The 12,091-nt window shown below is 50.6% G+C and overlaps 1 protein-coding gene across 1 annotated transcript in view; it reads right to left on the bottom strand.

Annotated features, from left to right (window-relative positions):
- Positions 1-11,476, bottom strand: part of TCERG1L (transcription elongation regulator 1 like) — a 63,904-nt gene extending 52,428 nt beyond the window's left edge. Inside the window, exons 1-4 of the mRNA XM_051619741.1 lie at positions 11,210-11,476; positions 9,635-9,781; positions 8,703-8,883; positions 1,180-1,359 (exon numbers count right to left, since the gene is read on the bottom strand). Of these exons, the coding sequence (XP_051475701.1) occupies positions 1,180-1,359; positions 8,703-8,883; positions 9,635-9,781; positions 11,210-11,476 (775 nt within the window). The remainder of the gene's footprint in view (positions 1-1,179; positions 1,360-8,702; positions 8,884-9,634; positions 9,782-11,209) is intronic.
- Positions 11,477-12,091: the final 615 nt, after the last annotated feature.

Below are 12,091 nucleotides of genomic sequence, written 5' to 3'. Positions count from 1 at the left end.
CCCTTCACCCAGGCTCCCCTCGAGCTGCACATCACAGGTCTTGCATCAGCCCCTGCCCCACCGGGGCAGAGCACACCTCTCCTGGAGCTCTGCAGCACCGGCCAACAAGGCGGGGTGTCCCCTCTGAGGTGCTCACTCACGACAGGCAAAATGGTTCCTGTGGTTCACAACACTCCATGGGCACCACACACCACCTCCTCCCTGCCCCACAGCAGTCATTAATTGCACTTTCTGCTCCTGTTCCAGTGCCGTCCTTCCCAACGGAATCTGAAAAACCTGAGCTTTATTCCTACCGGTCAGTGGGCTCTTCAGACTCCCTAAGCACCAAGCCACCACCACTCGCCTGGCAGACGGTTATCCGGGGGATCCTAATGACTGCTCAACAGGAAGAATAATTACTGAGATACATTTCTCATGAAAAGATCTCAGCTGAACACCAAAGATCATCACTGCAAACCTGCAAAACCCAATCTCGCCACATCTTGCTGGGTTACGCTCCAAGTACCAAAAAGATGGAATTTAAATTTTTTACTTAATTGGTACATAACATTTCTAAAATGCAGCCTTGAGCATTCTAAGAGCAGTTTCAAAAATTACCCTAAAGACTCTGCATCAGTCAGCCTTCCCCAGCGAGGCAGGGATGCCAGAGCCCTTCCCCAGCTGCCACATTCAGGGAGTCGTTACACACAAACTCACGCTTTGAAAATAGCACATTTCCAGTAAGGAACCACATCCAAACCCCCCAGAAGAATACAAAACCACAGCTACATCCTTCCAGCATAGGTGGTAAACACCCAAACATTATTGCATGTTGAGCATGCTTCAGCTCTTCAGAGTTGAGCGTTTCAACTGCCAACACTGAGGATCTACCACAAAGCCTTGGTGCCACCAAGTCTGCAGACTTCCTTGCAGAAGTCACTAAGGTGTCTGAGGATGCAGCTCATCTCACCCACAGCCTGAAAATGTCACAGCAACATCAACACTGCAAATGCACACACGGTTTTGAACTGGCAGCACCAGAAAAAACAGCTTTAATTCTGGATCCCAGCAATGCCCCCTCCACCCCCTGAATTGCTCCCTTACCACAGCACTCCGACAGCACAACTCACTCAGAAACCTCTCTCTGCTGCCCAGCAGACCTAAAAAGCTGCTCATCAGTCCCACCAGAAGTGACCTTACCTGGGAATGGTGAAGCCAGGACTGGAATCTTGATGGGGGAGAAGGTGAGGATGTGGCAGGGCTGGATGCTGGGCGCTGCAGGTCCCTGGGGAGGGTCAGGCTCCACCGACACCCTGGCTGTGGTGGCCAATGCCAGGCTCTGATTGCCACCAACTGCTTTAAGGCTGCTCTGGCAACCACCTGTGGGAGGGGAGATACAACAGGTGCTCTTTTTAATTGGAAACCAGTGCATTTGCACTGGATGTTTTCAGCATTCCAAATTCCAACAAAAGTCAGCAATGCTTCCCACCTGGCTGCTCGCATGTCCCTTAGTGAGAAGCTAGATTTTTAATATATATTTCTGATGGGTCTCAAAGCCCCTTTCCTAACCCCTATTCTTACAGTCTTAGTCTGTGATTGGTGCATTTTTAGCTATTAAAACCTCATATATGTGGACACACCATTACAACCTGGAGGAACGAGACAGAAGTGAGTCGTACATACATTGTGCAAAGTTATTAAATTTAAATGGAAAACCTCAATAAAAAAGTCAAATACTTGAACACATTGGTTGGCACTTTCTCCTGCTTCCACAGCTTTGTAACGACGCATGACCACCCTTACATTCTGACCTTTCCTAGACGTTAGCTGTCTGATTTCAAATCTGAGTGGTTTTGCTCGTTGCTCTATTGACCACCCAATGTCCCTGTTACCTGCCCAGCTGCTCTCCCGTCACCTGCATGAGAACTCCTGAGGTTCACAGGTTTTATGAATTGGCATCCCTCACTTTGAAAGCACACCATGCAGGAAACTTCCAATGGTTTCACAGGGGAGATCAGGAGTCGTCTACTAAGTCTGTGTAACCTTTACCTTTAAGTCTAACAAGCCCAGGGGGCAGGAAGACCTTCAGAGCTCAATCTTGGCTAAATATGTTAAATAAACAAGAAAACGGGTAGCAGAAATCTTAAGGAGAAAACCTAATTTGACAAACACCAGCTGTTGCTCACTCTGCACTCAGCTATGTATTCAAAAACTAAGCAATCATTAGCTTATTATGTCATTTAGCAAATGTTTTCCATTCATGTGGAAATCCTTCAGGCAATATGAGCCAACTGTGACTCTGCAAAAAAAAAAATCACTGTTTGATCAGACTCGTCGCTTCAGGCATTCCCTGAGTTCCTAGCAGCTCGTGTTCTCTGTCCATCTGGGCACTGGGACTGCATGACCATGGGGTGCTGGGGGCAGGATGCAGCCCCCAGCTCTGGGTAGGACCACCCCAGCCAAGCAAGCTGGTAAAAACCACCTTCCCCTACACAGCTACATAACCCAGACACCCCATCCAGGCTCTTCCATCCCATGGGGGCTTCAGACACCTACCAAGTTTTGACCAAGCACTGGTTTGCTCTCAGTTGGCACTGGGAGAAGAGTGGGTCAGAGGGTTTGGAAAGGAACCACTTTGATGGCAGCTCCTGAGGCTGTCTAGGACACCAGCTGTTGGCAGCTTTGCTTGTAACTCTTTATAAACAATTATTTGCCAACAAAATACACTTCTCAACCCTGGGAGGATTCAAGGGCAGGTTAGACAGGACTTTGAGCAACCTGGTCTAGTGGAAAACGTCCCTGCCCATGTAAGGAGGGTTGGAACTAGGTGGTCTTTAAAGGTGCCTTCCAATCCAAACTTTTCTGTGATTCTATGAAAAGAAGCTCTCTGCATCAGCAAAACAAATACTTTCAGTGAGTATCACAAAAACACCTTTTATTATTTCTACTGTATTTGTCAATGCTAAGAAGAATTCGCTTCAAACACAGTTTTGATCACTCAACCACAGATAGATGAAAAACATACTGTTCTGCCACAGTCACAGTAGAAATTAAAAAAGAAATTTTCTGTGTCCAACTAATCCAACTGTTTAATGCAAGGTTATTCTTTATCCACCTGAGGACTAACACAGACCATTAGGTAAGGTTAAACACTTGGTCTCCCAGAGCCTGCACTGATTCCTAATTCCAGCTGTTGGCAGCTGGGAAAAACCCCCAAAACATCTTTTCTAACTCTTATGAAAACAAATGTTGTTGAGAAAAATTACTTTTCTGCCAGTTTCCTGCAGGGCACAGGAGCAGAAAGGTTGTTTACTTCTCATTTGATTCTTTTATTTTGGAGAAGAAGAGGCAATTTCCCCAAAGAGCCCAGGAAAGCAGCAAAATAAAGTAAACCTCAGTTGCTGGGATAGCTGAAACCTTCCACCAGCCCAGATGAGTAACACTCTTGAAGCAGGGCTGCCTTATTAAACTTTCATCAATCCCCTCATTAAAGTTTCATCAGTCAGTTGAAAGAGAAGTTTTGGTGATTTCCCTGCCTTTGATGAAGTTCTCTCTCCCTCTCTCCGGCTAAACAATTCCACGAAGAAAGGACTACCCCTATAATTGTTAATACTTGATTTAAAAGCTATTTTCTGGTGCCAGGGAGTCAATAGGACTGGTGCTCTCCAGCAGAGAGAGATACCACTCCAGTTGGGCACTTTTCATCGAATAAATGTAGCTCTAAAAAAGAAACATGCAATCTACCACTAAAAATAAGTTTCCTTTTCAGAAACAATGAAACTGTATTTTTCAGCATCTGTTCTGAGGGACTCTGGGGTGCCCTCCTGCTGCCCGCCAGACTACCAGGCTCCCACCAGCGTTCCAAACCAGGACAAACATCACCACCCCCCTCTGCAAAGCGCATCCTTGAAATGATGGGCTTGAGCTTTAAAGATGGAGACATGGTTGCTTCTCAGTTAATCCCCTCTGGTCATGTCTGACAAGGTCCAGACTTGACTGAACAGCGATTTCTAACCACCCCAGCCCACCCCAGCTGCTCCATGGTTTGGAGACTGCCCTGCCATTTGGGGTATCTCCCTCTGGAGCCTGAGGAACCTCTGGAATTTCACTCCTGTTTCTGCCTCCATGCAATGCCCCCCTCCCATCCATTGCCCACCTGCCAAGCAATGACACCCCCACCCCCATGAAACTGCCCTCTCTCCCCAACAAGCGATGCAATGACCCCCCTGCCCCACGCCATGCCCACCCCATCCAATTGTCCCCCCATGCAATGCTTGCCCCCTCTGTCCAGTTGCATCCCCACCCCCCCGCCCCCCCCCCTTATAATTGCCCCCTACCAAACAGTAGAGCTTGGCAACAGTTGTGATTTTCTAGGGAGCTTCTTATGCCTCTTGGAAGGCACTTGATGCCTCTGCCCAGCCCCTGGCACCCACAGCCCCAGGACTGGCGCTGCAGGAGGCAGGTGACAGGACCCACTGGCCCCACTCTGCCCATGGGCTGAGCTCTCAGCTGCTCAACCAGTCCACCCAAGCCATGGATTGACCTAAATAGCATCTTTATCCCAGCGCAAAGGGAAACCCATCGATATCCCTCTCTTCTGTAGCCCAAAGGGAGGAAGCAGCTCAGTCTGCCCCATTGGTACCCTCAGCTGTGGCAGGAGTCTGACAGCAACACTCCAGTCACAGCTCACTTTTTTTGCTCATAGGCAATAAATAAAACCAGGAGGTTCCTCAGAACCAACACCAGCCTGTGCCAGGCACAGGAAGCTCTGGATTCCTGTACAACAAGGTCTTGAAGGCAGGCAGGATAATACTGTGAAGGGCTCAGAACTACAAGCACTTCCCATAAACAAATCACAGGTACTTTTATGTCTATAATTTAAGCCCCCCCAAAAAATCCTGACTGGAATAAAGTTACACTTCATGTGAGTAGATAACAGAAAATGCACAAAAAAGGACAAGCTTAATAAGCAAACTGAAAGCTTCACAAAGGCTGTGATTAAAGCCAAGTGTTCCCAGAGACTCAAAGTGTTGGAGTCTGCAATGCTTGAGAGCTCTGCAAATGAAGGGGGCTTGCAGGGCATTTCAGGGATGTTTGGGCTCCTGCAGTGCTATTCTTGTTCTACAAACAGGGAGTCCTACCACACAAATGTCAAACAGAAAAAGGAAAAAAAAAAAAAAAAAATCCATTTGAGAGGCCCAAAACCTGACTCCTCACACAGACACACAAGCTTCAAATAGAAAGCTTGTGCTTGGGAAATAGAGCAGGTTGGAGGCCCTGTGTCTTCTATTGCAAAACTGTTAAAAACCACAAGAGAATTCAACCCAAATTTAACACAAAGCAACAACATTTCTTCACAGGTTTCTAATGTCTGAAATATAAGCTGAAATTACCTAGAAAACTGTGCCTGGATATGGATATAGATTCTAATGCTGACACTTGTTATGAAAAATATGGTGCAGTTCTGTCTTACACAGGTCTCTTAATTGCTGCTGAACAACTGCCTGTTACTTTCACCCCTAGAAACTCCTGAGGGTGTTTATTCAATAAGCCACAGGCAACAAGAGCAGGAGCAACTTCTATGCACCCACAGCCCTGGTTGTGGCCAGGACTTAGTTCAGGTGTGGATCTCCCTATGGAATTCCTGAGCCTGCATGCAGACAATCTCTTCTCAGCATGATCAAATATTCACAGAGTGGTTTGGATTGAAGGGAACTTTAAAGGCCTTCTAGTCCAACTGCCCTGCTGTGAGCAGGGACATCTTCAACTAGATGAGGTTGCTCCAACCCCCATCCAACCTGACCTCTAATGTTTCCAGGGATGGGGCATCTGCCACCTCTCTGGGCAACCTGAGCCAAGAGTCTTATCCTTCTCATGGTCAAAAACTTCTTCCCTATGTCTAGTCTAAATTTCCTCTCTTCAGTTTAAAACCATCACCCCTTGTCCTATCGCTACAGACCCTGCTGAAAAGTTTGACTGCATCTTTCTTATAGGACCCCTTTAAGTGTTGATTATATTGAATGATGCCCTGAAGTGACCCGCAGAGTATTATGGTCTTTAGTAAGGAACTCAGTAACAAGGTTCTATTACTGGCTGCACTGGAGCACCCACGTCCTGCTATGTTTAGGATCTCATCAACGTTCCCTGGAAAAACAGCAAGCTCCTGGTCCCTGCAAACGCTGAATCCTGGGTGAGCCAAGGCTGTGCACACAATTAAGGAGTCACAGAGTGGCCAATCTGGCATTTCACAGCCTCTCCAGCAAGCAGATTTCCAGGTCTATAAGACGAGACCCAAACTGCAAGATCAGAGAACCATGTAATTGTTTTGGTTGGAAAAGACTTCTAAGATCTTTAAGTCCAGCTGTTACCAACACACCTTCAAACATCTAAACAGCATCACTAACAGCAAAAGGATGGAACATCATGTACCAGAAGGCTACAGCTTTCACCTAACAGATCCTGCTGGTGGTGACACCCTTCCCTCAGTCCATGTCCAGCAGCCACCAACCACACGGGGCTGTGCAGAACACACAGATGCCACACAGGCACCTCTGGCCAAACCAGCCCTGACTCCATCTGCTGGGCAGAGGGCACAACATGGGAGACAAAAACACTAATCCTCTCTCTGCAGAAATATCTAGGAGACATAAAACCAGCTATCATGCCTAGGGGGGAAAGTAAAACATCACAATTGGCTGTAAATGCACAAAATGGTCAGTGTAATCACATTAATTCATTTTTTTAGAGTACGTGTGGGAAGAATAGCTGCTTCTCTTTCTTACAGGATAGAATATGTTTGAGTAGCTGGAGCTCCCAGCTGTTAAATCATGTGCATTACCAGCCACCCCAAGGCCTCGTGCCTGCAGCTTTGTGACACTGCTGATACCCTGAGAACACAATTATACCATTACTGGTAGCGAGCAGGCAAACCTGCCACCCAACAGGCTTTCAGAGAGGGTACAGCCAAAGAGCCTGCAGAAGCTTATTAACTTCTCCTTTTAAAGCACTTAACTAAGCAATTTGCTCTCAGATTTTTATTACTCTTCATATTAAGTGTAAAGATTATATAGGAAATATACGTCAAGTGCTACCATAACGCTTCCCAGAAGCAGCTTCTGGAGATGCTATTGGATTAGCATTGATGGCATCCATCAGAAATCAGATTTTAAGAGGGATGGGAAGATTTAGGAAGATGGTTAGGTGTCTCTGTGTTCCTCCCTGCACCTCTCCCACCCGAAGAGGAGCTCAGGGGGTTCTGAAGAGGGGGCAGCCCACACTGAGCACGCTCCTGGAGGGGCAGCTGGAGCCACCTGAAGATCTCCTGGGAAAACAGGCTTGTATGTGCTTATATTGGCCAAGAGAAAAAGAAAAATCTTTTCCCTGTGCTACTTGTAGACTACAGGTATGACACCTGTGCTGCCAGGCATACCTGCCTAACCCGTTACCAGAGATGCTTTATGTCTGAAACACTGAACGTGCCCAAACATCAGTGTTTAAAATACTAAATCATTTTAAACACACATAAACAAACAACGTGCAGTTACTGCCCTGCACCAAAACACCTCCTTCACTGTCTCCTGTCCTTCAAACCACTCCTGGAAGAGCTCATCCTGAGCGCACAGCTATTCCCCAGGGCATCCCAGAGGAATGCCCTCACCCCCCAGCATTCCCAGCCTCAGCAGCACGCCAGCAAGCACCAGACCATGCTGGCAGGAGAAGGCATTTTACTGCCACCCTTTGCTCAGCCACCAAGATATGGAACCCACTTGAGTGGTTCAGCCTGTGTCAATACAGAACAATATTCACTGCTAATTAATCTGTCTGGCAAAGGAACCAAAACAGGAAGGATCTCTTCCAGCAGGCTGTGCTGAGTCTGGGCATTACTGGCAAAATGCAAGAACCTGTGCATGCCCAGAGCAGCTGCACAAGCAGCACTTCTGGGGGCAGAGCCCAGGGTGAAGGGGCTCTGCTGCCCCCGCCCCAGCTCATCACCTTCCAGCTCCCAGAGGCGGAAGCAAGGACAGCAAGACACCAAGCACATCCTTCTTGGGAGCATCATATGTTGGGCTTTAATCACCAGAAACATTTTACGACTGAACCCATCCTATGGGACAACCGCTATTTCAAACCACTCCTGTAGCACCAAAGCAGAGACTCAGCTTTACAGCCACGGACTGTCAGCTCTCTTCCAAGAACAAAGCTTCACTGTCCTGCTAACAGCTGTGACGTACCTGAGTTATGCAGATTAAGGGAATTTATTTCACAAACATTGCTGTGCATAACTGAGTCTTAACGAGATGACTGATCAATGGCTCTTCTCCCTTGATCACTGTCTACACAGACCACACCAAATGCTTAAAATTAGCAGCCAGTAGGGGAATTATACATGAACTGGGTTGGCAATTTCTTGCTGGAAAGTAAGCAGAGCATGTTGGGAGTGGCTGCCCCTTCAGCCTGGAAGTCAAGTGCCAGCTATGGAATAGTCTGTTACAATCTTTTGTAACTACATGTGCCCTTTTCTATCTTTGAAAGTGATTTAGAGGATGAAATGCACTTTGCCATCAAGGTTCAGAATAAGCAAGAGATTTCCAGCTGAGTGGAATGAAATCCTTGCTTTAGAGAATGGCTTATGCAGCTCTGGAAGATGCACTAAAAGAAAAAAAAAACACAAGCAAACAAAAAAACCCCACATGAAAATACTTAATTATTTATGTCCTCCTGACCTGGTATCAGCTGGGGTGTCAGCACCACGGTGGGAAGAGGCCTGGAGGCAGCAGCTGGCCTGGCTACAGCCATAGCTACTTGATTGGTCAGTAACAGAGGTTTCTCATTTCCCTGGAAGAGCCTTGATTCCTCAGGATGCATCCATGCTGAATCCAGAGCAAATGCATTATTCAAGTATATCTGTTCAGCATAAATAAAAGAATGTCAAGGTTTGAGCTGCAAAACTCAGAAATAAAAGTGAGAATAAAGCACATTTGACTCACTATTGCAACACAGGTAGTCTCTCAATTCAGTGACAAACCCGCAAAAATAGATGGATTTCTGCCTCCCCAAGGTTTCAGGCTGAGTTAGCTGACCATCTGCCAACTAATGGGCTTTTAACACCACTAATCAGCTGATGCAGCATCACCAAAAGGGAAGAAAAGCCAAAGGCAGCCGTGTCCAAGCCTGCCTGCAACTCAGAGGCTTGAGCTGCTCCACGGAGGGATGGGAGAGGAGGGGATGGGGCAAAGTCCCAAAGCCTGGTTTGAGCAGCTGGGGAGAGAAGTGCACAGATGGAGGGAACTGTGGGCTGGGATGACGGGTGACACGCTGGTGCCAGCCCTCGTGGGGAAAATCAGTGGAAGTACCAAGAAGAAAGGGAAAACAGAAAGCTCTGCTAGTCGTGTCCTGTAGTAAAATCAGCACATTCCACTCAATGTAACAAAGATAAAAACTGAAGATAACTTCAGCAAAGTGAAGGTGCATCACAGCTGGAGGACCCTCCATTCACCATCCCTTACAACCTCCCTCCTCCCTGGGGTTTTGCCTGACAAACTCCTGACCTTTCCCACGCCTTCCCAGCTCGCAGAGCCCAGAACATTTTTCAGCTCGTAGTCTTTATACATTGTAGCCTTAAAAAAATACTTGAAGACACCACGCTCAGACTTACTTTGCAGCTGGGCAGCCTCTTATCGATCCAGTTTTTCCCAGCGTGAGGCGGAACCGTAGATGTGTACACAGGTGGGAGAACAGGAACAAATTCAACGCTTGAAGAAGGTGAAAATCCTATGACTGGAGAATGAGCTCCAAATATCCACTTGAGGGGGGGGGGGGGGGGGGGGGAAAGGGGAAGAGAGGAAGAAAATTAAGAAGTTAATAAAAGGATTTTGACCCGTGGAATTTGATGCTTTTAGCAATTTCCTAATTACATAAAAGATGAGTACAGAAAATTTCAAACCTGTCTCTTTCACCCAACAACTCCTTGTGTTTCTTTAGGCATTACGTGGTGAGTGAGACGTGGTACTTACATTGTCAAGGGCTTGAGAAAGACACAAATCGGGAGCCTGGCAGCCCAACTAGTCCTTTGCTAAGGGCTGCCAGTCACCGGGGAAGCTCCGTTCTTCTCTGCTCAAACAGAATTTCACGTACAAAATAGAAACATCTCTAGAAAGTGGTTTTAGAATTCATCTCAAGGCGAATAAGAACCAAAGGAAACACCAGGAAGGTGTTTTCTCTTAATTTAAATTCCTTTGGCAAATGGGTTGCCACAGTAAAACCAGCTCTGCAGTTTACTTAAGTGGTCTCACGCTGGGGAATAATTGATGCTACTGTTTCATTAGACCCAGCACTACCTATTCTCTCCCTCCCACTCGCTCTGCTCCTAAACCACAAGAGACGCTCGTGCTCGAAAAGGCTGAAAATCTTCGCATGAAATCCAGCGGATACCAGGGTGCTCAAACCTCTGCTTCATTTTTACCTCTGCCTCGTAAAAAGCAGAAAGACAAGGCAAAACTGGGAGTGAGCTGCCCGTACCTCGGCTGGAACAGGACAGCCGCTCCAGCCGGAGGGCTTTACTGTTTCAAGCAGCATCACGGCAGCGATGAATAATCGCAGTATCCATCGGGGAAAGCACCGGCCAGGCAGATGGATTCATCTGGCACGGCTCAAAACTTTAGTCTTTATAGATATTTAAACCCCAAAGCCCTCGCCGTTCCCTGTGACTGCAGGAGCATCTCTCCCTCGCCGGGCTCCGTTTGCAGAAAACGCCTCTCGCCACCGGCATTTACCGGACGACGGAGCCGGGCCTCGCCGGGGAGCACCGGCAGAGCCTCCCCCAGCCCTTCTCTTCCCAGGGAAGCCGCCACCGCAGGGTTACAGCCCGGCGGGCAGCCCCGCACCGCCCCGCGCCGTGCCCACCTCCACCGGCGCTGGCCCCGCACCGCGGCGGGGAGCGGAGCCGAGCACCGCGCCGGGGCGGCGGGACCCGGCAGAGCCCCCGGGGCAGGAGCCTGGGAGCAGAACCTCCTGGGGTAGAACCCCCAGGGCCGAAACCCCGGGGCAGAGCCTTCAGCATCACCCGGGACCCCGCGGGGTCCGTCCCGTCGCCTCCCCCGGCCCCAGCGCGCCCACCGGCACCCAATGCTCCGTCCCCGGGGCTTGGCGACGGGCTCCGGAGGGCGGCCGCGGGAAACTTCTGCCCGCCCGCCTGCCCCCCAGCCCCTCCATCGTTCCGAGCCGTCCGTACCTGCCCGTGGAGGAGCTCTGCCGCGGGCAGCAGCGGCAGGAGCGGTTCTCCGGGGACGCGCCAGCCCGGCCCGGCCCGCAGCAACGGGGCGGGGGGCGGCGGCAGCAGCAGCGGGGGCGGCGGGGCTGGGGGGGCAGCCCCGGCGGCACCGACCCGGACGATCCCAGGCAGCACCCAGGCCCAGGGGGGCTCGGCGGCAGCCGGGGGGGGGCTGGGCCAGAGCAGGGTGGGGGGCGGCGGCCGCTTGGCTGCCGGAGCCGGCAGCATCCTACATGGCACGGGGCGCGGGAGCCCCAGCCGCCCCCCGCCCCGCTCCGCCGCCCGACTGAAACTCGCCTCGGCGAGCGGGAAGGCACCGGGAAGCTCCGCCCGTGCCGGGAGGGAGCGAGGGGAGGGATGGAGAGATGGGGGGGCGTGGGGCGGTGGCCGAGCTGGGGCCGCCCCCGGTGTGGGGGAGGCGGGGGGCGGTGGGTGAGCGGGCTGGCCAAGCCCCCCGGGTCAGCCCCCCGGGTCAGCCCCCCGGCCGGGCAGCGCTGCTCGGCGGCCGCCACGGGGCTGCGGGGAAGGGCTTTTCAGCATCAGATCGCGCTCAGGGCTCTCTCCCCGGCGCCCGGCGGCTCAGGGCTGCGGGAAAGCCTCTGGCCGGGCTTTGGGGAACTGCGGCTCCCAGCGGGATGCGGAGGTGGGTCGGAGAGGTGCGGAGGATGCGGGCGCAGCGCTGGGGGAACGATGCCTGGAGCGGGCACGGTGCCTCTGCAGCCTGCCCGCCCTCCTCGGGCTGCCGGTGGCACCGGACAGGGAGAGCTGCTCCAGGGGAATCGGCCACAGCCTCATCCCCGTAGCCCAAGGACACCCCCTTCTCCTCTCTTCAGTAGAAATAAA

The sequence above is a fragment of the Apus apus genome, chromosome 4 (assembly GCF_020740795.1).
Source record: "Apus apus isolate bApuApu2 chromosome 4, bApuApu2.pri.cur, whole genome shotgun sequence".
Taxonomy (NCBI): Eukaryota; Metazoa; Chordata; class Aves; order Apodiformes; family Apodidae; genus Apus; species Apus apus.
This window is presented reverse-complemented; position numbering and strand designations above follow the sequence as displayed.